The sequence below is a fragment of the Acromyrmex echinatior genome, chromosome 1 (genome assembly GCF_024713525.1).
Source record: "Acromyrmex echinatior isolate Ae372 chromosome 1, ASM2471352v2, whole genome shotgun sequence".
Taxonomy (NCBI): domain Eukaryota; kingdom Metazoa; phylum Arthropoda; class Insecta; order Hymenoptera; family Formicidae; genus Acromyrmex; species Acromyrmex echinatior.
The window spans coordinates 12712064-12737581 of record NC_141852.1 but is presented as its reverse complement, the minus strand read 5'-3'; the positions used below and the strand labels follow the sequence as shown (position 1 = coordinate 12737581).

The window sequence follows — 25518 nt, the reverse complement described above, 5'->3', positions numbered from 1 at the left end:
GATGAGCGAGAAGAGGAGAATTCGCTATATATTCGATCTGTATCGTACCGTGTACGAATTGTCACAAAGAAATTCGTCGCGTGGCAGGAATCTCGCTCTTTTGTGGAGATTCGCTCGTTTCTCGAGAGGGGATCGACGGAGAGACAAGGAGAAGCAGGTAGAGTGAAGCAGAGGCCGAAGGGGACGATTTCGCGATCGCGTTTCCGCCACCGCCGACCGCGTCGCGACTCTGCTCGGCTTCGATGCCAAAGAGCGAAGCGCTGTTATGACTCGAGTTCAGCTCGGTCATCCTCGTCGTCCTCGTCGTCGTCGTCGTCGTCGTCGTCGTCGAGGTCGTCGAGGTGAATCTACCTTGCCGCCACGCCGTCCCGCGCCGCGCCGGTTCGACGTTAAAACTGCTCGCAACACGTGCGAGAATCTCGATTCGGTCCCGCGTGGTTTTTACCTTATTAATTCTTTCCGCGTCCGGTGTTCGACGCGACGTATATACCGATCCGATCCACGTTATCGCGTTTACTGTTCACGTCACTTCAACCCCGTTTGTTTCCTTCAAGATCATGAAATGGTACGTATGTACGAGTATATCAATGCACTTGCCGATTAATTAACGCGACGTCGAATGTCGCGCCAAGTGATCGTATCGCGATGCTATCGATTGAATCTAACTTCACTGTGTAATTTTGCTTTTTGCAAATGCTTTTAGAGACGCTAACTGAAGCGTATGATCGTGCGTTACTGTTTGGTGCAATGAAGAGTTACGATATCACGTATCTGTGGCAAGCGTATACTAATTTCTGTTCAATATACACACATTTCAAACAAATAAATTACAAATCTTTGCCAGAGCGTTAAACTTAACCGTTTTGGAATACTTCCCGAATATATTATGTATAATCATAACTAAGAGAGATGTCTGGATTTAACACTTCTCTTATAAATAGAGAGAATAACGCAAATTTCTCGCTTTCAGCGCAGATCGAAAATCGCGCATGGCTATTCCTGAAACTCGGAAGCTGTCTATGAAAATGGAAAAGACACGCGACTTTTCTTTCATCTCGCTTCGCTTATCATTTTCTCCTGAAAACAAGAAATGTAAATAATTTAATCAGGGCTTTTTTCATATTTTTATTTTCGTAGTTTAGAACAACTTCAAAAGCGTTCGCGCTAATTCTACAATCTAGAATTATTTATTTAAAAATTAAAATAGTTTGGTAAATCGAACATCATCGATATAAAGCGCAGATAATTAAGAAACAATAAATTAGATGGCGACAATAACTTCGAATGTGTAATTATATAACGATATAATTACTGTCTATTTTAGTACCGAGAGGTATATGTCTTATTAAAATTTCTTTAAATAATCTCGTTGCCCCATATATTCTTTAAATCATATTGCCATTATTCGATAACAAATCGTACTATGCATAATAATTTACGTATGGAATTATAGATTATCGCGATATCCGTACGTAATTCAAGTAAATAGGTAATGGTAACGAATATCGCTTGCTTATTTAGATAGAGCGAAAATCAAAGTATTCCGCGTTCCAGGCTATTCTTATTTACGCGCAGATGTTTGCAACGTCGGCTCATAATTGGTCCGTGCGGAATAAGAAAACGGAGTGAGAGAAAAATGGAAACAAGTTGGAAAAGTTGCCTGGCGTGGAGGAAGATGCTGCTTGGTGGACGAGTATATTATATGCCGAGTGGGGCCGTTTAAAAATAGACGTTTAAACTTAAATTATGCCCTCTAGCAAAGGGAGCCGCGAGAGCGAGCGGTCAAAATTTTATAAGCGCTTTACGCCTTAAATATAACCGAAGGATATCGCCAATGGGGAAATGTTTTTTCGATCCGTATAATTGTGACAAGAGATTGCAAAATTAATGTTTGCGAATTAAAAGTATAATTACATGAAAAAAATAGCGAGAGTATTTTTCCTAATTATTCTGCTGTAATTAATAGCTATAGATCTTACCTTTCGTTAAATTACACAATAACGGGTAATCGAATCTTTAATTAGAATTTATTACGTGTGTGTGTATATATATATATATATATATATATATATATATATGTGTGTGTGTGTGTATACGTGTAGGCGGAGGTATCATTACCGTGTATTTGCGCTCGTCTACTGTCCAGCTGTCACAAAAAAATGCCGTCTTCTTAAAATAATTTAACAGTTGACGCGGAAGAATGTGCCGTGTGCGACTCTACTCGCGACTTGCGGCCAATTCTTACGAATTTAATAAGCGGTTCTGAAGCTTGCAGCCTAATACGGCTCGATTATAAATAACCGAGTGTTCGTAAAAGAATAATGTAATTATCCTCGACACGATTGATGATTCATGAGAAGTTGGCTGCATTACGAACTCGATGGAACTCGAGTCTCGATTTGTAATGTCTACCCACGTAAATTGCAATTATTGCAAACTGCAGGAATGGGCAATGAATCTCTCTGGCGATCTTCTTTTCCACAATTAGAGTCGCAATGCAGCTCCACGAAAGGAAAGATTGTCGCGCCGATGCGTTTACTTCAGTTTACTTGACCATGCAGAACTTTTAACGCGGTAAGGGAGATCTACGCGAAAGATCTATGAGAAATAATAAAGCCGCGAATAATAAAGGGGCGGAGAAGGACGCCGAGGAGCGGCGTTAGGCGTCGCTGGCGCGAGTCAGTGCGGAGTCAGCTCGAGTAGTGGGCGCGAGTGGGCGCGGGCGTGAAAGCGAAAAGGACGAGGAAAATGAGAATTAGCGAGAGCGAGAGCGAGAGCGAGAGGAGAGGAGAGGAGAGGCATGGCACGGCACAGCACTCACGAGTGTGCATCGATCGTGGTGCAGCGCGCGATATCTCCCGGCGGTTTCGCGCACTACGACTCTCGTGTGGTGCGAAATTGAAAGATGGCCGTCCCGCTGGCATTTGACGGCAACTTTTACAGCAGCCGCACTACGAGCGAATTGGAGCGAGTGATCGGCTACGCGGCAATCCGAGAGCGTTGCGCGGACGGCATTCCGGCCAGCAGGAGGATGGCGGCGAGAAGATTGTGAAGCAAGTTGTGCGCGCGCGTTGTGCGACGGCCGTCCATCGAGAGAGTACGTCACGCACAACGAGTAACGTCGACGTCGCACCGCGCCGCGCCGACCGCCGTCAGCGCGGTGTTTCTAGCAGACGACATTGTTAGTAAAAATAAAGTACTATTGTACATATATATATATTTATATATATATATATTTGGATCGGGAGTGTGAAAACAGGCAAAAACCGCGTTCGTCAACGTTCGTTTCCGCGGCGAACGTCCTATCGCGCCGTGACGCGACTATTAATTGGTCGTAGGCGGCGAAGAAGCTCGCTTTTTATGCCGCGCCTCATGTCGATCTACCGTCGATCGCCAACGATGGTCGCTCGCGCCCGTCGACTTCTCGGCACCGCCAGTCAACAACGAAATTGCGAAAAAGAATCGTACGTGCCCGACAGCCTCAATTGATTTCCGTGACATCCGTTAGTCGGCGAGTCGAATCATCACGCTGGCAGAGTAACGATCGCTAAGCCGAACGAGAGGCGTAAGAAAGAGAGAAAGAGAAAGAGGGAGAGAGAGAAAGAGCCAAGTCGCGAGCGATCGAAGGATCACTTGATATGGAGGTTCGCTTCAGGACCGAATAATAAGAAACCGAGCCAGCAACACTTTTCTCTCGCACGCAATCATGGCTGCCTAGCACAGGGCGCGTATCGACCAATTTTGTCACTTCAGGTTAAAATCGTATTCGTATTCTCGAGATGCGTTTTGCATTGACAGCTTGTGTCGTCGGCGCGGTGACCAGTGGTGACCAGCGGTGACCAGCGCTGTCACGCTGCGTTGTGTCTTCATATATTTATCACATAATCTGTCACTTGCATTTTCCAGGCCTGCGAATCATACCGAGGATTTGGCGTTGAGGAATGTAGGCGACGAAAGCACGGATCAAAATAATAATATAACTATGACGAGCGAAGACCTGCTGCAGCCCGGCCATGTGGTCAAAGAGCGTTGGAAAGTTGTAAGCTTCTTTTTATTATTCTCATGTGTATGCTCCAAGAAATTCACTATTTGTCATTACTACTTTTAACAAAATGAGTCATTTAAAGAGATACTTTTACATCAAAGGAGACAATATATTTTTTTTTATATCGATGTAATTTTTTGTTTGAAGCAATTCAAACTAAATATAATATATAAAAACAAGAAAAAACATGTATTTTTAATATATAGGTGAGAAAAATAGGTGGAGGTGGATTTGGTGAAATTTACGAAGGTCTTGATTTAATGACGAAGGAACAAGTTGCCCTTAAAGTCGAATCTGCACGGCAGCCAAAACAAGTCTTAAAGATGGAAGTAGCTGTATTAAAAAAATTACAGGGTTAGTTTACAAAGTCTTTTCCATTAAAGAGATATTTATATTCATAAAATTGAGTCAAGTTCTTTATTTTTGGATTATTATATTAAAAAAAATTACTGCGCGTTTTAGGTAAAGACCATGTTTGTCGTTTTATTGGCTGTGGACGTAACGATCGATTTAATTATGTTGTAATGCAATTGCAAGGAAAGAATTTGGCTGAATTGCGCAGGGCGCAACCGCGAGGAGCTTTTTCACTTTCTACTACATTACGTCTTGGTCTTCAAATTTTGAAAGCTATAGAAAGTATTCATCAAGTGGGATTTTTGCATAGAGATATTAAACCTGTAAGTGTACATTGTTAGTTACATACAAAATTATTTACGCTTTTATTAAATTATACATATTAAAATTGTACCATTTTTTAAATATTAATATTCTATCTTACAGTCGAATTTTTCAATTGGTCGCCATCCTTACAACTCCAGACTAGTATATATGTTAGATTTTGGTCTAGCTCGACAATTTACTACCAGTACAGGAGAAGTGCGACCGCCTCGTGCTGCCGCAGGATTTAGAGGAACCGTCCGATATGCGTCAGTCAATGCACATAAGAATAAAGAGATGGGCCGACACGATGATTTATGGTCTCTGTTTTATATGCTAGTCGAATTCGTTAATGGACAATTGCCTTGGCGAAAAATAAAAGATAAAGAACAAGTAAGTCTGCGAAATTTTCACATAAGATACAGATGTAGTTTTATCTATATATTTATCTATACACCATACGCACGCACACACATATATATATGTATATATTTATGTATATAAAATTAGAAAAGCGTTATTAAAGTTCATAATATCTTGTATAGGTGGGTCTTATGAAAGAGAAATACGATCATCGATTACTTTTAAAACATCTCCCATCTGATCTACGAGTTTTTTTAGAACACATTCAGGTAATCTCCGATATGATTCGAACTTACATGATAAATGTTTATCTTTGTAATAACAAAACACTTGTAATCCTTTCATAGAGTTTGGAATATGCAGATAAACCAGATTATGGTATGTTAGCTGGTCTCTTTGAACGATGTATGAAACGTAGAGGTGTAAAACCAAATGATCCCTATGATTGGGAAAGACCATTAATAGCTAATGAAAGTTTATCAACTACTAGATCATTACCTACAGTAGCTGTACCACCCCCTCTTACCACAGCTACTACCCTCAATCAGCCTCCGACTACGAATGTAGATACAAATAATCAAGAGAACGTGGAACCGGATAACAGAAAAGAATTAGATGTAAGAAATAAAAAAAACCATAAATATCTTTATCTTATTTATTTTAAATTTTATTAAGACAGCATTTATATACTTGTTATATTTTTAAACAATTTTTAATTTTTTTATTATCCTAAGATCCATTTTTTATTGTGTATATTTATTTGTCAGGCACAATTGGATTACGAAAGTATATTTAGAAGAAACAGGGTACGTGGAATAGAAGGTTCTCCAGTGCCATTTGCAGCAGCTATTAGCAATCATGGTAGGGATAAAAATTGCAATGCCACAATACCAACGACGGATAATACGCATCAACAAGTTGCACAACAGACTATACCACCTTTGCCAATCCAAGGTTTGTATAGTTTACCTATATCGTAATGTTTGTTTTATCCTTATTACATAATAATTATCGTTTATCACATAGGATCTCCCAAAAAACGACGTGCAGTTTCGATGGCAGTAGAATCTCAAGTTCCTACGCCAGTAGAAAAGCAGGTAGATAACGAAGGAGACGCGTTGATGGCTTCCGCACGTTCAGCATCCGAGGTTCCTCGCCTTAAAGCAGTAACCAATGCAACAGCGCCACTTAGAAAATCAGCAAGCGGTGCTACATTACCCGCTACTCTCGCCCGTTTGCGCATTGCTACACCCGAAGGAACATCCGGTGAATTACCAAGTCCTCGTATACAGACGGAAGTTGATGCTTCCTATTGCTCTTACGATGTAACTAATACTAAATACGTTGGAAACCAAAGTCCGGTGAGTACGCAATTTATACTTAACGTAACAGAGATTACAACAGTTATACAAATTTCGATATTTTTAGGTAACTGAACAAAGAGAACCTCTCAGAAGAGAACCCAGAAGAAGAGCAGACAGCCGACAACAAGTAAGAAGCGGACGGTCGGCGGTACGTGATTGTTCTATTACGCAATTTGCACAAATAGACGACGACAATGTATCCGCTCTGCAGCAAGTGACCAAAGGCGGTGGAGGATTGACTTTGGCTTCACAATGGAAGTCGCAATTTGACGATTCTGAAGAGACTGATAACGAGTGGAAAGGAGAAAATTTGCAAAGTCCTGAGCATAAAGGAACAAATGCCCCATCCATACCGCCACAAGTAAAAATTCTTGCTTATTACAATAAAAAGATTAGATTAGCAGGGACACGTGGATATGTTTTGTATCGAAAGTGCTCAAATAATGCTCGAAATTTAAACAAGTTTATACATGCAGTCCACAGGTATCGTCGAGGGCTCACAGCAATTGGATACAAAACCTAACGCAGCTCAATCAAATGCCTCAAATGTGTGTCAACAGCAGTCTTTAATGCCCACAGCACTGTCTAAAATAAGCGAAGATTCTCCGAAACCAGCAGTACCGCATAGATGTTTGAATATCGCGGGTATTGAAAAGTATCCAGAATTACAAGGTGCACTTCCGCGAGCTTGGAGTGTTCCGGTTTTAGCTCCACATGTTCGAGCTTATCTCGAAGCTCCATTGGTTCGTACCATGTTCTGTGGGTGGCTCGCTACCGATCTCTTTTGCACAGACTTATTTAAATTTCGATGGTAATAGGTTCAGCAAGCAGCATTTGATGATTTATTATATGAGGTTGATGTTATGAGGAATATTGCCACTCGATATGATGAGCCAAAACAGATCGTACCAGTCAGAAGATCTAGTCTACCAGCAGTAACTTTCTCTCCTTTTGATGCAACGGTTAACACTCCTAGAGGAGAAGAAGAGGAAGAAGCAGTAGCGGGTAGATTGGAAATCAGAGTGGTAGATGCAACTGGTGGTGCTACAATTGTGCAAACTAGTGCTGATAGGGAACCATTACAAAGTACGTGCGATTATTTTTTTTTACAAATCTGTTATCAATTAATGAGTTAGTGTGTTAGTCAGTCACAATCCATTTTATAATGCACTTATAATGCGAATATTTACGTTATCTGAATTTGTAGAAAAATTAACAAACGGAACGGCAGGTAGTCCAGCTAGTCCTAATCCAGGACCGGAAGAACCATCGATATATTACGACGCTACTGAGAATCGACCGACTGCAAATATGAGTTTGCAAAAGGAATCGATCAATCTCACTACTGCCTCGACTACTGTGCAAAACGCAGTACCGCTTCGTGATAATAAGGACAATAAAGAGAAGGAAACATCTAGTAGGACGTACATCGCTCATAGTAAAATACCAGTTCCTGTTAAAAGTCCAAGGTGTTCGCTATCCGAATCGACGCCTGAAATTAACACTCCGAATATCAAGGCGGGAACTGGAAGTGATATAGAAAAACTACCCGTGTCCGCGACCGCAACTAAGGAAAAAGAAAATAGTTAGTAAAACTAATATAATATAGAAAATTCTTTAATAATGTCGATATATAATATTTATACATATATTTATTATTTATGACATGCAAGATTATGATAAAAATTGATAAGATATATACTGTTCTTAAAAAGTTTGTAAAGAAAGCGACGTATCACTGAAGATACTGAAAAAGCTACGCTTTGAACGCTTTAATTTATTACTATATGATATTTTATTTTAATAATTTTAAAGATTATTTATTTACATTGTATCATTGTTATTATTAGAGAAAACTTATGAATGTAATATAATTTTAATATAATACAAAAATTTATTGTTATATTTTGAAACAATTGCGTAGAGAAAACAATTACAGTAGGAAATTATTTTTCAAATGTTACTCCTTTAAAAAAAAATTTGTTTTATATCGATCACACACACATAGTGTGAATAAATCTTCTACAAATTATTTCGTGTTGTCAAAGTAAGAAATATTAAAATTTCTTAACTATATATATAAAATATTATGTAATAGTAAAATGTGCATGAGTTTTCAATATCCTACAAAAGAATTTAACCCTTACATACAAATATTTTTGAATAAAATAGCATTAGTCTTGAAGTCTATGACTTGTATTTAAAAAAATAAGAAAATGTATATACGTGAAATTAATTTCTACACACTAGTTCCTCTTCGTACTAACGTTCGCAAATTTTAGCTGTCAGAGGTAAACCATTGACAGCACATATGGAAGCACCAGCACATTGCCGTCGCATAGCATTATCTGACGCTAGACCAATCATGTCACCTTTAACTTCAGCCAGCTCTGCCGAAGACGAAAATTTAACTGGATGTACGCCCGCTTTGCGCCGTCGAAGACAAAGTGAAAAATATGTGACAGACGCTAGTCAGCTGAATCTGCAGTTCCAAAGACCACAACACAGAACGAGACCGCAATCTGAAGTATTGAGACTTTCTCCCAGAGGAGTACCTTCGCATCTTTTACGGGAACCTGGTAAAAAATCCGAAGAGAGCAGTGAAAGTGATTCTAACAGCAGTGGACCGCCAAAATCTTCTTCTCGTCAACCACCACCACCGCCTACATCGTTGCCACCACACATAGCAGAAAACAATGCTAGGTGAATATATTTGCACATATATGTATCTGACTTGTGTAAACAATTTATAATCGGAAATTTAAATATATTACTCTCTTATCTCGATATCACTATGTAAAATTAATTGTAACTAATGATATAATTTCCCTTCTGTGATTATGGATATAACTTTCTGTAATTATAGATGCCGCCGTTATTGGCCCATACCAGATACAACGGTTGCTAGCAGAGAATCGTGAGATTTGATGTTCAAAATGACAAATAGCCTGTTTATGTTAGAATTGAGAAGGCTTTTACTGCTCAACCATCTAAGAATGTGATATCATTTGGAGCACCCGCAATACGAAATTTTTCTGATAAATATATCGTCGAATACATGAAAATTTTAGCAAAAATGCATATCTATATATCTACAAAGATACAGAACATACTTATTCATTTAGCGTGCGAAAATGTAATTGTCTGTGAATGCGTATTCAAATAGTGCCGCTTTAATTAATGCCTGCTGAATTATTTGAGTGAATTCCTCAAAAAAAGTCTTTCTATTATTTTTGGGGCATATACTCAACAAGTTTCAGTAAATGAAATAAAAGTGTACATGAGAGTGCGTGCTTTCAGTGTGCAAGCAGTACAATAATTTGGTGATTCGAGATAGTCGCTTTTTTTAAGACTATATCTTTTCTTTATTTATATAACTTGTTACATTTATGTTACAGTATGAATATGTCCAGAGTATCTTTAAATTTAGTATTTCTACATACAATATTATATATTTCTTTCCTTTTTTTATATCTGTTGGATTTGCATACATGATTTATGCATAGAATATGTTTTATATATGTTACCAGAAAAAAACTTTATGTTATTATTAAATCTAATAGAATTTTCCTTGCACGGAGATATAAAATGCACTTATTTGCATAATTCATTCATATTATATAAAATATCCTATAGAGACAGCTTTTATAATTTTATTGATAGTAGCTGCAAAGTAATTATAAATACATTTCTTTGTTATAATAATTATCATTATAACTGTTGTACACTGAAACATATTTTATTTGTTAAAATAATACAAATATTTTATATCTTAAAGGAAATGAGTGCTCGATAATTTATTAATTAAAATTATACTCATTTAATTTATGATACTTTAAATTGTTAGTAATTTAGAATTGCTATGAGCATAAATCACGTAATAATAACATAATGAGTTTTGTGGATAATATAAGAAACCATGAATAATAGATATTATTTAGCATCGCAAGAGAAAGATGAGTTTAATGAAGTGGCTCTAGTAATTATAAAATTCGGGCCAGATATACTAGTCTCCTTGATAACTCATTATTAAGGCCAACAAAATGCAATCTTTTTTTCGCATATATATACAAGGTATTGCAAAATCATCAAAAGTTCTTTTAATAACAGTTCAATTAAGAATTGATTTTTCTTTGGCAAAAGAATATAACAAAGAAGATAATCGTTTATTGCAACTTCTTTGTATTATATTTGTTTGATATGATGCTCTAAGCCTTAAATTAAAGTTCTATGAAAATTATTTTCTACTTGAATTAGTTGAAATTAGTTGAAGAATGTTTTATTACTCATTGGTTTCTTGAAAATTAATTTTAAAGTTTTTTTTTGTTCAATCGCTCAAATTGATTAAAGAACATGTCATTAAAAGAACTCTTAATGCTTTTGAGACATCCTGTAAATATATATATGTATATGATCTCAGCTTCCTTGTACTATCTTTCATCTACAGATCTTTAGACTAATTTGAAATTAAAAAGGAGTTTTAATTCTTGAACTGTAAATAATTACAAATTCAGGGATTTTCTCAAGTCAGCTTCAGGGATGTAAATATATATATATACATATATATAATAAGTATATAGTAAAATAATAACTTTAAATTGAAAACTGAAGACATTTAGGATTATTGTATTAAATTATATTAATTTTATTAATTTTATTGTCTTAGAAGTTACTCTATATGTGTATATAAAGTTATAAATTGCACATTTTTATTTTTATTATTATTAAAAATATTTAAAATTGAATGTTAAAAAGTAACATTTTTGTTAAAAAAATGCATCCCAAATTTATCAGGGAATCTATAGATGAAAGGATATGCAGAGAATTTGGGAAACTGCGTATATGAGTATATGCGTGTAGATGCGAATCGAAGGAATGTGTATGCATGTGAGAAACATTTATAATAGAAACAAATAATATTTGTACCAAACGATGTACTAAATACAGGTTCCTTTATTCGAGCATCGTAGCACATAATATGAACATATATTACACATGACATGTGTATATATATGCACATCTATTTCAAGATGAGATATAGAATGCCACTGTATATGAGAAAGATGTTGAATAAGACATAATTGTGACAGATATTTAAACATTTCTCATGCACATAATATGACAAAAAATTGATTTAAGCACGAATGCTTTGCGAGTTTTCTTATATAACGAATCTTGAATGAAGTCTAGTGATGCATAAAACTAGTCATAATAGAATAATCCATAATGTGCTATTGTTAAATCCAGTTTTAAATATAGAGTCTTGTCACCTTGTATAAAATAGGAAGATTATTCTGTGCAATGATTATGATTAGATCAAGTATAGAAAGTGTTCCGGTATTGGCGAAAAGTAGGCATAACGTAATTTCTTATGAGATGTGTGATGTCGATTTTTTTTAGTTTTTTAAATACAAAAATGTTAATCTTTCTCGAAATTTTTGTCGGGGGAGGATCAAGAGTTCAGGGTTCATGAAACTATATAACCATCTTTCGTCAATTCTGTATGTGGACACTTAGTATAATTTATAAATTAACAAATTTTTAATTATTTTGTTCGGCAGAACATAACGCGCAATAAAAGAGATTGTATTAATAGGAAATTTATCATCGACTTATTAGTGCTTATTAATTATGTGGCAATATATCTTCGTGTAAGATGTATACGAAATGCGGATACACGACGTAGATTGAATAGACATAAAAGGATCAAAATCAATGAATTTTGGATATTATTAATAATAGCGTTATTATATAAGAAATCTGAAAAAATGTATCTTTTCATGCAAGTATGTCATAGACTTGTAACTGTAAAGTATTATTCGGATACATGTATAATTGAATTTATAAAGTTACACCGCCTTTTTTTCAGTAAAAAGAAAATGAGGAGAAAAGCATATAGTATCTCCTTTTTGAATTTATGTAAATAAATGGCATGTATGCATATATATGTAGATATAGCTTATGAGAAATGCATATATACATATATGCATATAGATGCAAATATTATATGTATTTTATGGATATTCAAATGTAACATATAATGATTAAACAGAAAGTTTCAATAGATGTTCAAAGATTAACTCATTAAAGCCTATAATTTCTTATAATTTCTGTATGAAACTCTCCTTCTGTATTCATTGGATAATCCAGAGCAATATACTTTAGCATGGAAATTTTGTATAGAAATTTTATCTATTTTCAAAGTACTTAAAAACCAAATAAAACTAAAATTGTAACTAGACTTTAATGAGTTAATTTTAAATCGAATCGTAATCAATATAAAGACAGATTGTAATAACAGCAGAATATCAACATTACTGGAAAGTATTTAAAAGATAGATGCTGTAAAACCGACTTTTTTGTGAAATATGAGAGGTTCTTAATTATTATAATAATTCTCAATATTAATTATAGTAATTTATCATATTCTGCTAAAATTTATTCGAGATTAACTGAAAAATAAAGTTGATCAATATTGTTTGGTCACTTAAATACATATAAAATTCTACATATTATATTTTGATCAATTTTTTTTTAAATATTCCTTAAAAATCTTCAGTATAGAAACATTGATTTTAAATTTTGCATTAAAAAAATCTATCAGTAAAATATTTTCCAGTCGTGCAAGATATTCTGTTTATGGAAATTTTACGAAGTTATAATAGAACGGTATTTTTAATCGAATTTTAAAGAAACAAGTGTTATCTTTAAATTCTATAAAGAATATTATTCTATTATATTTTCACAATTATTTTATTTTTTTCTTAATATTGTCTGTATTATCTTTACAATATTTCGTATAAAAGTATTCAGTTCTGTATTCTACTATACTTGACTTTTGGACCTTAATCATAAATAATGTAACTGTATGTATGTATGAGCATATTTTCTGTCCCTGAAAGATGGAAACGTATCATTCCATCCATGATTCTGTATTATAACATATGCATTATAAAATAGGAGACACGATAATCGTTTTTATCTTTATCATGTACATGTATCCGCAAATCGTTGACGAGACCTCGAGGATTTTTTCTGCTGTAATATGTAATTGATTTTTTGCTGACAATTTAATACATATTGTGACCACTTTCTAAAAGAGTGAGTCATGTACAGTTAATAAATATAACAAAAATTGGCTGTAACAAACACCACTAGAAAATGAAATATCATATTGTCATATAAGCGCAGTTCAATTTCGCTGAAATTTTATTTCAGCAATTTGAACTTAGAAAAGCTCTTCCCCTCCCTATACAGTATATTATTGAAAAATTTAATTGTAACGATTTGTTTGAAAACTACATACTTTGAATTCGATATAAATAAATATCGAAATATTTTAACGTTATACATACGGTATACAAAGCAATTCAACTCTGTGACAATTTCATAATTATGTCACTGACTATACAGCCAATCGAACAAAGTTATTTAGAAACATTTTATTAGAAGCAATTTAAACTACAGAAAATTGGATCAAGGGAAATTTAAGCGTATACAAAACTTTATATGTAGATAGAAATGAATGAAAAGAAATCAATTTATAGGATAAATAACGCGAAAAAAATCTGTGAGCGTTTATACACTTTCTCGTATCGCTACAGAGTAAATAAAATTATCTATTCTACTGCAATCCAATTTTTTTAGAAAATTGATCCATTTATATAGTAGAATTTATACTTCTCATAATACTTTTCGAACTATTTGTCGAAATTTTATTAGTGATTGACACCGTTACTGACATTAACTGTTTTTTTTCTATTGTTTTTGCGAAATATTTGATAAATATATGCTCCGTCACAATTCTTTATACATAAACACACGAGAATAGCATCTGACTCAGGATTATCACATTCTTGAAGTAAGAAGAAAAAGATGATGTTTGCAATACGTCGTTTTTATTTGTTATTAAAGTTTTTCGAGGTGTATATATATATATGTATATATATATACACACACATATATATATATATATATGTATATATACATACATATATAGTATATATATAATAGTATATTAATAGTGATATCTTTGCGCGTGTGTATTTCGTAATAGCTACAATTTTCTCTAATTTATACATGAAACGTTTGGTATCTCTCAAGGGTACAAGACAAAATCAGATTATCGACATCTAGACTATAATATCACAATAATTAACTGCGATTATGTCGGTATTATTTCAGCTTTACACAATAGCGGTAATTATAGAAAATACAGAAATACTAATTACATTTAATTGTTATATTAAGTATTGGAATATATTCTTGGACTTATCTAAAACGAAAATATAAAAAATTGTTCCTTATTACTAAGGTGCTCGCGGGAAATGAGTGCCTTATGATATAATTCACACGAGCAGATTCTTGGCATACAAGCATGATTTTTAAATTTTACCACGGCATATTCGCACCAATCAACTTAGATAGCTAAAGCTCGAGTAATTTTCTACAATAATGACTTCAGTTTTGAACAGAGTTTGTTCAATGCGATCGTTTCACAATTGATCCCAATACTGTTATCAGTATCAAAGTCTCGCCGATACTAACAAATGGGAGATTTTAAGAGTATTAACGAACTCCACTTTTTGAATGCGCTATGAGCCATTGTAACGTGATATCGATATTGTCTTTTTCTTTACACGAAATACTGTAGCAACAGATCTCACGGTCCTGAATCGCAGATAGATTCCTAGAACAAAAAAATATATATATACATCCATACATTTGCAAAATGTTACATACAGCTGAGTGTGAAACTTACATTCTTTCTATGAGCCCATTCTCATCCAATGCATGAGGTAGATCCCTTTTATTACCCAGAACCAACACTGGTATCCCAGACAATTGTGGTTTATCCAATAAATTGTGTAATTCATTACGGCTTGCCTCAATCTTCTCTGAATCAGCTGCATCAACCATGTAAACTATGGCATTTACTCCTCTACAATATCTCTCCCACATAGATCTAAACCTTGGTTGACCGCCAATGTCCCATACTTTTATAGTGACATTACCTTTGGTTATTTTGCGCATGTTAAAGCCTACAGTTGGTATCATATCTTCGCTAAACTGACCCGACTGAATACAGAAAAGAGAAAGATTATCTTTGTTAGTCCATATTTAAGAACAATGACACACGATTATCATTAATTATTCTGATAATACAAAGATATAATTTTATAACTTTAGTTTAATATAGTTCAATTATAACAAAAATTATGTACTATAAATGAGCGTATTCAAATTTAGCATAAACAAATTTAATTTTCAATTCGTTTATAAGTGCAGAAACAATAAATTTTATTATACATTCGCAAGAACAATCGGATTTCCATAAAAAAAAAGAGAGGGGAAAAAAAGCGGGGAAGAAAAAGACGAATAAATAAGCGGAAGCAGCAACGCAGTTCAATGACTATCACATTTAATTGCGACAATACTAAATCATTTGACGTAAGGGCGTATACGGTGACGGTATACGTTAATACAGAGATGGAGTTATTTCGAAGGGGTTATTGAATCTAACCAAGCATTGCGACACACACAGAGTACTTCCGCAAACCTCGCGTCTCGTTAATATTGACTTGTACGTTTGTGAGGTCGATTCATGCACGTTCTGCTAAACAGAGGAGATTCATGACTCACGTACCGCTATGACATTCACGAAGGTAGTCTTTCCACTGTACTGCAGGCCAACGAGAGTGAGTTCCATCTCTTCCTTCCAGAAGAGGGACTTGAACCAGTCCAAGATCCGATTGATAAGGGCCAGCATACTGAATCCCGTGCGGTGAAATCCAGTTCCGTCGAGAGGTTAACGTGGAAACTCCTTCAAAATACACGACTGCTCGTTGCTCGCTACCTTGTATCCGCCGTCGAGAGAATCAGGATACGTCACTCCCGCTTCCAGATGGACAGACGAATTTCACGCGTGCGCAATAGCGCGAGCATTAGCAGACAGCTGTTCGTAGACGATTTAAGCGACAATGGCCTACAATGGCATTTCGAGAGTGTCATCTTGAGCGACGCTTGTATTCCGAAATCATTTCTGTGCCATTTGTGTGCCATGCGTGGTACATTGCATCAAATTTCTCTTGATGCTTCTCTATATTCCTCATTCTTATCATATTCTTTATCATTTGGCTGTCGTAACTGCCCACTAACAGTCTGCGCAGATCCATGAATGAGATGTGTTCCTCGATGCGTTCCAAGATGCGTCGAAAAAAAGTTTCAACTCTCTACCGGCAATGTTGGGTTTTAAAAAAGACAATCAATTTTTTTATTAATACACAATAGATAAGTCTTAAGTCTTCAATTTATATTCTAAAAATAGTTGATAAGTATTAATATATTAGGTGTTGGAATTAATTCGTAGCGTTTTTTAATGAAAGAATGTTATTTATTTCACATGAGCATTAAAAAATACATTAATGAAAGTACTTCCCATCACTTGTAAAACGCTACGAATTAATTCCAACACCTAATATAATGCGGTACGTGTAACGTATCACTCAGTAAACGAGAATGGATTGAGATAAATTTAAATGAATTCAGATTTTCAGAAATATTGATTCACGAATGTTAAAATGAGTGCTTTTCAATCCTGAATGCATTTTTATTCATTTATAGGAATTGCATGGAGCATATCTCTATGCTTTTCAATCTAAAAATAATATTAGCTTTTTTTATGCACTGTGAATACTGTTCAATTCAAAATTTTGAATAGCAATTTTTTGAAATTTGTAAATGCAATTTTTCAATCCAATTGCATCCAATTGCATGGAATTTTTTTAAAATAAAGCATTTATATGCAAATGAGAGAGATTTAAATATAAATAAATCTTAGTAATCATTATCAAGCGCAATTGGACACGTCGAAAGAATTTCTCGATTGAGATTGATCACGTTTCTCTTATCGGATTTTATTAAAAAACAACTCAGTTTTTTAAGGCAGATTCATACTTGATTTATAAAATCTGCAAATTCATACATACACACGAAACTTAAGCCGGTATTACCACAATCGAACGTTTTCCTCAATTTAACCTTTTTTTTGCGACTATACGATTCTAATATTTCTAATTGGCTTATAAATAAAATTCGCTTATCGTCGAGTGTTTCGTGGGTTCTCCCGATCAAGCCTTGTATTCACGCAATCCACGGTGCTAAAATTCGGTTCGTGAAATGTATATCCAATCAACTTGCCGTTTTTCCGTAAAAACTGCACGTCGATTGGCTACACATTTCTGAATCCGAGAACTGCCGAGAAGCGAAGAACTCGGACCGAGTTCTAGCACCGTAGAGACAGGTCTTTATTATACTTGACAATCGAGTGGTCCTTTTTCGCGAACTTTGGTACATAGAAAAAAATAACTCTCGGACGCGCGTAGGCGACCGTGAGCGACTGTTGACGTACTTCGTGAATTCCGACCAACTCCGACAGGCAGCAACAAGAGTTCCTCGTGAAATAATGTCCCATCAGACTGGAATTAAGGGTGATTATGTTTCTTTGCTCGTAGCATACTGCATTCGCCACAGTGAAGATTAATTGCAGTGAATTGATAACAGAATTTTTCGATCTCAATTGTCAATCTTTTATTAATAATGGTTGATTTATTTTAGCCAATGACGCATTGAAGAAGTTGTTCGCGAAATGCCGTGACGGAAAGATACGAGTACTAAAAATTTCTATAGAGAATGGTAAGTTCTGGATTGTAGCAAAAATTTGCATTGTCGAAATCTTAAGAACATATGTTTATTTTGCTATAAGATCCTGGGATTAATTATATATCTTGATGCGTAGTGAAAGTTACAAAGTGAGCGAATATTGACTTTGTTAATTTCATCTCATTTCAAGATACGTAATCAATTCTCTGAAGAACAAAATAGAGACGCATGGCATCTTTAGTAATTATTCTTTTCATTTTTCAGAGGAATTAACTCCAGCATCTAGTCTGAAGCCAATTAACAAATGGCACGATGATTACGATAAGATGATCAAGCCACTGATTGTGGAAAATCAACCAGCTTATATTCTTTATAGATTGGACACAAAATCGCCAGATTCTGGCTATGATTGGTTATTTATATCTTGGTCTCCCGATACTGCACCAGTACGACAGAAAATGCTTTATGCTTCTACTAAGGCTACGCTCAAGCAGGAATTCGGTACAGCCTCAATAAAGGAGGAATTACATGGCACTGTCCCGGAAGATATTACATTAGATGGTTATCACAAACATAAGAGAAACGATACAGCACCTGTACCACTGACAACGGCAGAGGAAGAATTAGCTGAATTGAAGAAGACTACCGCGACTACCGACTATAGTGTCGAAACAAGACATCAGACCTTGAGTGGCGTGGCCTTTCCAGTAACAGATGAAGCCAAGCAAGCCATTGTGGAGCTGGGTAAAGGAATTCACGAATACATTCAATTAAAAATTGAATTAGAAGAAGAAAAGATACATTTAGTCACAGCTTGCGATGTTTCATTGGATAAATTACCTACTAAAGTTCCGTCTGATGCTGCTAGATATCATCTTTATAATTTCAAGCATACTCATGAAGGAGATTATACAGAAAGCATAGGTAAGTGATAAATAATATTTCATGTACCTGCACAGTGTAAAAGAATAATTTTTTTCTTTTTTCAGTTTTCATATATAGTATGCCAGGATATAATTGCAGTATTAAAGAAAGGATGTTATATTCTTCATGCAAAGCACCTCTGTTGGACCTAATCCAGTCTCTAGGAGTAACTATAATAAAAAAGGTTAGTACTTTTAATATTTTAATAATTCACTGTAATTACTTTGGCTCTGATCCACTTTATGTAAATATTTTTCTTTATCAGTCTTGTTTTAGTTTAGAAATATTATATATTTCAATCAAATAGGCATACTCTTTAAATATAATAATAAGAATAATGCAACATTTAATTAATATCATACGTATATGTGTTTTGTGACTATAACTATTTATTTTAAATACAAATCTCTAGTATTCATCTGTAATTTCTTTTTAAAATTTAGTATGCCTCAATGGAAATCTTTTTCTCTTTTGTACCATCCTATTTTATAATAATAATTGTAATTGCAACATTGTATCATATATAAGATTATGTGCGTTGCATTTCTAAGTGTAATACTATTATACTTAGAAAAGCAATTATTATTTATTTATGATCTACTAAAAAATATTCTTGATATACGTTTGTACTTATATATAACTGCCATCTCTATATTATATAACTGCAATCCTAGTTGGAAGTTAATAGTGGAGAGGAATTGGCAGATAAGTTGGAAGATCCTCCAAGCATAAAAGACTCAGCTGCAATAACTCCTGCAACTCCATCGACACCTTGTGCTCCTACTCAATCCATACCAGAGAAAAAATCAAAACAGAAACGGTCTTGTGTCTTAAGCTAAAACTGGCCTAAAGCATTTATCTCTGCCATTATTATTGCTTTTGCTAATTGAAGTGTTTATGATGTTTTGTGCATCAAATATCTTCCTTCATGAATTCCAGAATTGTGATAATATGATATTGACATAGGATATGTCGTTAAAATAATGGGTTTCCAATGTTTCATGTTAGAGCAAATTACAATTATCTAATTATATATATATATAAATATATGTTATGACAGTTAATTTACAAGTAGCAGAAAATGTAATGCATCATGCAAAGGAAATTAATCTGTGTTATTTATCAGCATTTAGAATTAATTTATCAAAGTGATACGTAAATCTAAGTAGCAAAACAGAGTAGACCAGATGGTGTATTTTTCTAAATTTTAAAAGCAAAATTATCACGTGGAAGGTTCTTTGCAAAACGTCATTATATCTATTGATAATAAGTGTGACATGCCTATGATGCAGATAACCCCATATAGTTCATGTTGTTTCACATATAGTATATTCATTAATTCATCCTACATATGAAATTATTCATTTATGTGAAAAATAGTCGAGAATTAGATTGAATTAAATTATTTTGTTTGACATTGAAAGCTAAGCCTCACTTTTTAATTTTTATATTTAGTATGAGTATTATATTATGTGATAGCAATTGTGTGAAATGTGTATGTAATTTAGTTTTATACAGAACTTAACATATTCTATTCAGAGTTCCTCTTCATTCTAATAATTTTATATATACATATGTATTTTATATGCAGCATTTCTATACCTAAAATATATATTTTCTTTAAAAAATATGTTTAAAAAAATATATATATTGCACCTAGTACTACTGAATTAGTTCCTAGTTTTATAAAAGTGATATGTGTCGTAAGTATTTTTAGAGTGAAATTTGAAGGCTTAGCTTTTAAACTCATTCAAATGTTCATATGAGATTCGATAAACATAATATTTTTAATATTGATCTGTGGTAACTATATACACCATATGTGATGTGAGTAGAGAGTTAGGAAAAATTCCATTTGTGCTCTAAATAGATAGAAGGAAAGAGAAAGAGCTAAAGCCATTCACCTAACTTCTCTATATATTTTCAATATGATAATAACGTAGTTATTAGACAAGTGATAAATATGCAAACGCCACATTAATGTGGATATATTTTTTTCGCACACTATTATTTCAGCTACAAGATAGTGATAACACTAGTTATTTTACATATAAAATTTTATATCATGTTCTACACTATTGTAAATGCTAAAAATATTAGATCTTACAAATGTGTATGATGTAAGACTGATCTTGGTGAGTCCTATCAGCTGTTAAATATTATATATTTCCAACTATTAAACAAGATTAATGATAATTATTTGTTATTCTTATATTATTACTAAAATTTTAAAAAGCTATGTTATTCGAGAGCATATATATTATTTAATATATTTATTATAATAATTTATTGTTTAAATAATAAAATATCTCCAGAGAAAAAATGTTTTCAAATATTTAAGTGAACATGCAATTTACAGCAGATAGGACTACAATTTGATAGTCCGCAACAAAATATATGAGAGGCATTCTATTTTTTGTGATCTGTATTTTCTTAACTTGTAGCTTTTTATAAACTTTTTGAATGTTTTAGTCATAAAATACGCGTGCGGAAAAACGATTAATAAAACAGCTGGGTCTACTTGTGCTGTGAAAATTATTTGAGCCAAATTTTTGGATTTTTTCCTTTCGTGCACGGTTTTTTATATTACGGTTTTATAATACGGTTTTTATATGATTTTATAGATTTTTTTATAATCCTAATTGTTATATCCCTTATTTTTAATGAATTATTTAACTTTCTAGTTTAGTTAAGAAAGAGAGAGAGAAAGGGGGGGAGGGAGAGAGAGAGAGAGAGAGAGAGAATGTCTAAAGCAGAAGAGGAAAGAGTACAATTTTTGGCTCATATTTGCATAAATATATTTAAATTAATTCTTGTACTATACTGAAGACTAATTAAACATACGTATTTTTTTAAATCATGACCCACAATATTGCCTAATAATATACTTTAGTTAAGTGTCATATCAGGCCTATTCTGTAACTCTCCGATTTTATCTTAGCTCTGAACTTTTCAGTTATATCTATATAACTTATTAAAATCAAGGAAATTGTATATATATATATCTTGCCAATATTGAATATTACTGGAAATAATAAAGCATTATGCAACTTAAACTTACAATTTGGTGTTTCTCTTTTTATATTATATTCAGTATTACATATACATTTATACTAGGTACATATATAATTATTATAGTAAGGACCACTTAGGTATGTATATTGCTAAGGATGACTTGGCGACACTTCTTAAAATAGGTATGTAGTTATTTTTAAGATTCAAAGGCATGTTTTGTTACAACTTGCAGAATAGGCCTGCTATATGATCTACAGTCATATGTTTATATAACTTATCTTTTTCCTGATTTTCTCTATTTTTACAGTAGTAAATCTCTTATAACTACATTCCTATTTCTGTTGATATGTATATATTATTCATTTCCTAAATTTTTATTCTATTAGATGTACATTACACATATATTATAATTTTTCTTTACAATTTAATTGCACAGCTTGAAATAGCTGCTGGACAGGAACTTACCGAAGAGTTTTTTCAAGAGGAATTACATCCAAAAATCAGTTTACATCAGCCAAAATTCGCTAAACCCAAGGGTCCACCGAACAGAGGTGCTAAGCGTATAACCAAGGTTCAAGAGTTAGCATCCTCTGGACAAGAAAATTAAAAGACTATTTATGAAGTTATTAATGTTAAAATAAAAGCAGGATAATGATTTCTAATATATTTGTATGCACGCATTGTTATAAAATATGCATGATTCATTTTTCTCATTTACTTAAAAGAAGAGATATTAAAGATAAATTTATTTTGGCCTATTCTGTAAATGTATACTTAAAATATATAATTATTTATTTTATTGTTTCATCTCTAAGCCAATTATATATATGTGTATATATTATACATACACACATATATGTGTATATAAGAGATTTATCAAACTTCGCACTTATGTGATAAATTATGTGTGAAATTTATATATATATATATATATATATATTTATTTGTTAGAAAATTTTTTGAAATTGTTTCGCATCTCACAAAACTTTAAGGCAATGACAAATGGATAATAAAAATTTCGATCTCACAGAGATTTTTCTATATATAAGATTTATTTATATAATTATGGGTTTATTTTGTTTTGGTTATTATCATTTTCGTTTATATCCCGCAGTTTCTTATTTTCTTCGTATAATTTTTGTATCTCTGGTAATTCACTCCTCATATGTTGTTTTATCATTTCACTCGTCCTACAATTGTTAAAAATATACAATATTAATGTATTTAAAAAATCAATATAACTTTATAACTTATACATTCAACGATATAACACAGTATACTTATATTGAATGTAGATCTCTCTTGTAAAAAATATCAAATTCAATATTTAAATTATAAAATGGATAATATTTTACTTACGTATTTCTCGCATTTATCCAATTTTTTTGTGCTTCTAATACTTCATCTATAGTTATTCCTGATAACTTAAGAATAAGAAGTGATGCACCGCCACATACTCCACCTAATATACCACCAAGTCCAGTGCCAACAAGCGCTCCTCGAAAACCCAGGTTCATTTTAAATAATAATCCTGCTATAGAACCACCCAATATATAATTCTCTAGTGCTAGCTTTCCACGATATGATGATGTACATGTTGTTATGGAACTATAAAAGAAAATATCATTTTAACTTTCCATAATTTTAGGCCATAAAAAGTATACATACCTAAAGATAAAACAAAATGTTCCAAGTTTCATTCCATATCGTCCACCCTTCTTTAAAAAATTTGTAACAACCAATCGTTGAAGACTTTGTTTTGCATCAAAATGGCTTAAGAATCGTGTTGCTTCGTTATTCATGATGAAATTATTTATTGTAGTCTTAGCTGAACTCGTACCACCCATAACTAAGCCAACTGCAAAACCTGATACTGTTATATTTATGATAGATTGCAATTCTTTTGAATATCCAGTTTCTCTAAAAAATGAGATTATAATTACGAACCATTGTAATAAAAATTTTATTTATGTAATTGAAGTAAAGATTTTATATTTAGATATGTATATGTACATGATACATACTCAAAAGAAAATATTTTTTTTACTCTGTCCCAACCTAATTCATCATCTAGTGGTTTTATTATTGTATTCACAGGCTTATCATACTGATCATTATTTTTGAAAAATGGAAATACGGACATTAACATTGGGCTTCTGATTAATAGGCGTGTCATCTTAAGTTTTGATAATTTATTATAATAATTTATTACTAGTTATATATGTATATATCTATATATATGTGAATATTGATAAATCTGAAATCATTTCGGACAAAATTGAAAGCTTGAGCATTTATATATAAACATTTCAAATATAGCGGTATAATAACGATAAACACGATGGAACAAAAATTAAATATAATAGGATAAAATTTAAGAATTATTATTTCCGCATATAACCTTCTGTTTAACTGAAGTCAATATATAGTTATATATAATGAAACCGTTACCACTGTCACAAAATGATTAAAAAATATATGTACATAAGTATTAAAAAATAAATGTACATAAGTATTAATAAATATTTCATAGAAAATTAGATAAATATCACAAATAATCTCAAAAATTTTGTATTTTAATTAGTTTTGCACTAGTATAAACACGCAGTGTTATTAAGACGAACCGCTTTTTGGTGCATGCGCATTGATGCGTATTCGATAATCAATGTTCGATGGCAATGATAGCATCACTATAGCGGGCTACGTCCCAAAATTGACTGCCAGTACTGAAAATCTATAGTACACATCTATAGTACACATCTATAGTACACATAAAGTATTTTTAACGCTAGCAGTAAATTTGGAATACAGCCAATTTATAAAGATCCCGTTAGGAAAAAATTAATTAATAATATTGTAAAATACTACAAATTTTCAAAAGACTAAAAACGAGCGAAAGAAATGTCAGTTTAATGATAAATAATAAATACGTTTATTTCTTTTTATCTATAATATGAAATTTCAATTTCACCAAGTCTTCTTCAGCTGTAAGAAAATAATATTGTAGCTGTGTTCGTCGGTTTCAACACTTGAGTGAGCACTCGCTGCTATTGATGTATTTTTCTAGATCTAAAATACTGATTGGTTAATCTGAAGGAATACACCAATAAGAGCAAGCGTTTTATTAGCCAATCACAGTTGAATATAATCGACTATGATTGACTAATTTTTTACAGATTACGAATTACGACTCTATTATGTAACAGGTCTAAGATGCCATTACGGTCCACTTAATGCTACAAATGTTTCAAAACATTTTTTGATTGGTCAATTATAATAATAAAATTCTTTCTTCCGATTGGATCAATCAAACGCTTCAAAACATTTGTAGCGCCAAGTGGACCGCACCCTATATAGGGTGCTTTTCATTTAATGACATAAGTGTCGTCCTATCTTTGTTTCTGAATGTCAAGAAGAATAGAACAACACTTGTGTTGACTTATGTCATCAAATGGAAAACCCATGGTAGCGTCAAGTGTTGGACATCAT

General features: G+C 33.0%; 4 protein-coding genes across 10 annotated transcripts; 2 read left to right on the top strand and 2 right to left on the bottom strand.

Annotated features, from left to right (window-relative positions):
* The first annotated feature begins 299 nt into the window (after positions 1 to 299).
* Asator (tau-tubulin kinase asator) lies at positions 300 to 13596 on the top strand. Of its 5 annotated transcripts, none has more exons than XM_011057464.2 (15): positions 300 to 565; positions 3907 to 4039; positions 4252 to 4399; positions 4508 to 4722; positions 4826 to 5095; positions 5248 to 5334; positions 5413 to 5682; positions 5833 to 6019; positions 6092 to 6426; positions 6494 to 6790; positions 6906 to 7172; positions 7248 to 7515; positions 7637 to 8014; positions 8814 to 9132; positions 9296 to 13596. In XM_011057464.2, the coding sequence occupies exons 1-15, from the start codon at positions 558 to 560 to the stop codon at positions 9348 to 9350; spliced, it is 3237 nt and encodes a 1078-aa protein (XP_011055766.1). In that variant the 5' UTR covers positions 300 to 557; the 3' UTR covers positions 9351 to 13596. The 5 variants fall into 5 exon arrangements, with proteins under 5 accessions (XP_011055766.1, XP_011055761.1, XP_011055764.1 ...); XM_011057459.2 differs by having other exon boundaries at positions 8712 to 9132; XM_011057462.2 differs by lacking the exon at positions 300 to 565 and adding an exon at positions 2828 to 3097 and having other exon boundaries at positions 8712 to 9132.
* Positions 13597 to 14307: 711 nt separating this feature from the next.
* On the bottom strand, positions 14308 to 16371 carry Arl8 (ADP-ribosylation factor-like protein 8). Its single transcript, XM_011057458.2, has 3 exons — positions 16076 to 16371; positions 15191 to 15507; positions 14308 to 15118 (listed from the first exon to the last, which is right to left on the bottom strand). Exons 1-3 carry the CDS (start codon positions 16196 to 16198, stop codon positions 14998 to 15000), a joined length of 561 nt encoding a protein of 186 aa, XP_011055760.1. The 5' UTR covers positions 16199 to 16371; the 3' UTR covers positions 14308 to 14997.
* A 1295-nt stretch (positions 16372 to 17666) lies between these two features.
* On the top strand, positions 17667 to 23391 carry twf (twinfilin actin binding protein). Of its 2 annotated transcripts, none has more exons than XM_011057456.2 (5): positions 17667 to 17918; positions 18046 to 18123; positions 18355 to 19014; positions 19080 to 19198; positions 19689 to 22077. In XM_011057456.2, the coding sequence occupies exons 1-5, from the start codon at positions 17894 to 17896 to the stop codon at positions 19851 to 19853; spliced, it is 1047 nt and encodes a 348-aa protein (XP_011055758.1). In that variant the 5' UTR covers positions 17667 to 17893; the 3' UTR covers positions 19854 to 22077. The 2 variants fall into 2 exon arrangements, with proteins under 2 accessions (XP_011055758.1, XP_011055757.1); XM_011057455.2 differs by lacking the exon at positions 19689 to 22077 and adding an exon at positions 22466 to 23391 and having other exon boundaries at positions 17671 to 17918.
* On the bottom strand, positions 23063 to 24906 carry 140up (RPII140-upstream gene protein). Of its 2 annotated transcripts, none has more exons than XM_087414064.1 (5): positions 24431 to 24906; positions 24054 to 24286; positions 23698 to 23949; positions 23389 to 23637; positions 23063 to 23219 (listed from the first exon to the last, which is right to left on the bottom strand). In XM_087414064.1, the coding sequence occupies exons 2-5, from the start codon at positions 24203 to 24205 to the stop codon at positions 23093 to 23095; spliced, it is 780 nt and encodes a 259-aa protein (XP_087270190.1). In that variant the 5' UTR covers positions 24206 to 24286; positions 24431 to 24906; the 3' UTR covers positions 23063 to 23092. The 2 variants fall into 2 exon arrangements, with proteins under 2 accessions (XP_087270190.1, XP_011055756.1); XM_011057454.2 differs by having other exon boundaries at positions 24654 to 24906.
* Positions 24907 to 25518: the final 612 nt, after the last annotated feature.

Bases quoted from the DNA above. Each gene is read 5' to 3' on its own strand.
- twf (XM_011057455.2), top strand. From the start codon at position 17,894: ATGTCCCATCAGACTGGAATTAAGG. The intron at 17,919-18,045 runs GTGATTATGTTT...GATTTATTTTAG, and splicing joins CCATCAGACTGGAATTAAGG to CCAATGACGCATTGAAGAAG. The intron at 19,199-22,465 runs GTTAGTACTTTT...TTAATTGCACAG, and splicing joins GAGTAACTATAATAAAAAAG to CTTGAAATAGCTGCTGGACA.
- Arl8 (XM_011057458.2), bottom strand. From the start codon at position 16,198: ATGCTGGCCCTTATCAATCGGATCTTGGACTGGTTCAAGTCCCTCTTC. The intron at 15,508-16,075 runs GTACGTGAGTCA...TTCTGTATTCAG, and splicing joins CCTTCGTGAATGTCATAGCG to TCGGGTCAGTTTAGCGAAGA. The intron at 15,119-15,190 runs GTAAGTTTCACA...TTTTTGTTCTAG, and splicing joins AATGGGCTCATAGAAAGAAT to GAATCTATCTGCGATTCAGG.
- 140up (XM_087414064.1), bottom strand. From the start codon at position 24,205: ATGACACGCCTATTAATCAGAAGCCCAATGTTAATGTCCGTATTTCCA. The intron at 23,950-24,053 runs GTATGTATCATG...CTCATTTTTTAG, and splicing joins AAAAAAATATTTTCTTTTGA to AGAAACTGGATATTCAAAAG. The intron at 23,638-23,697 runs GTATGTATACTT...TTTCTTTTATAG, and splicing joins ACATTTTGTTTTATCTTTAG to TTCCATAACAACATGTACAT.
- Asator (XM_011057459.2), top strand. The intron at 4,723-4,825 runs GTAAGTGTACAT...TCTATCTTACAG, and splicing joins TGCATAGAGATATTAAACCT to TCGAATTTTTCAATTGGTCG. The intron at 8,015-8,711 runs GTTAGTAAAACT...CGCAAATTTTAG, and splicing joins AACTAAGGAAAAAGAAAATA to CTGTCAGAGGTAAACCATTG.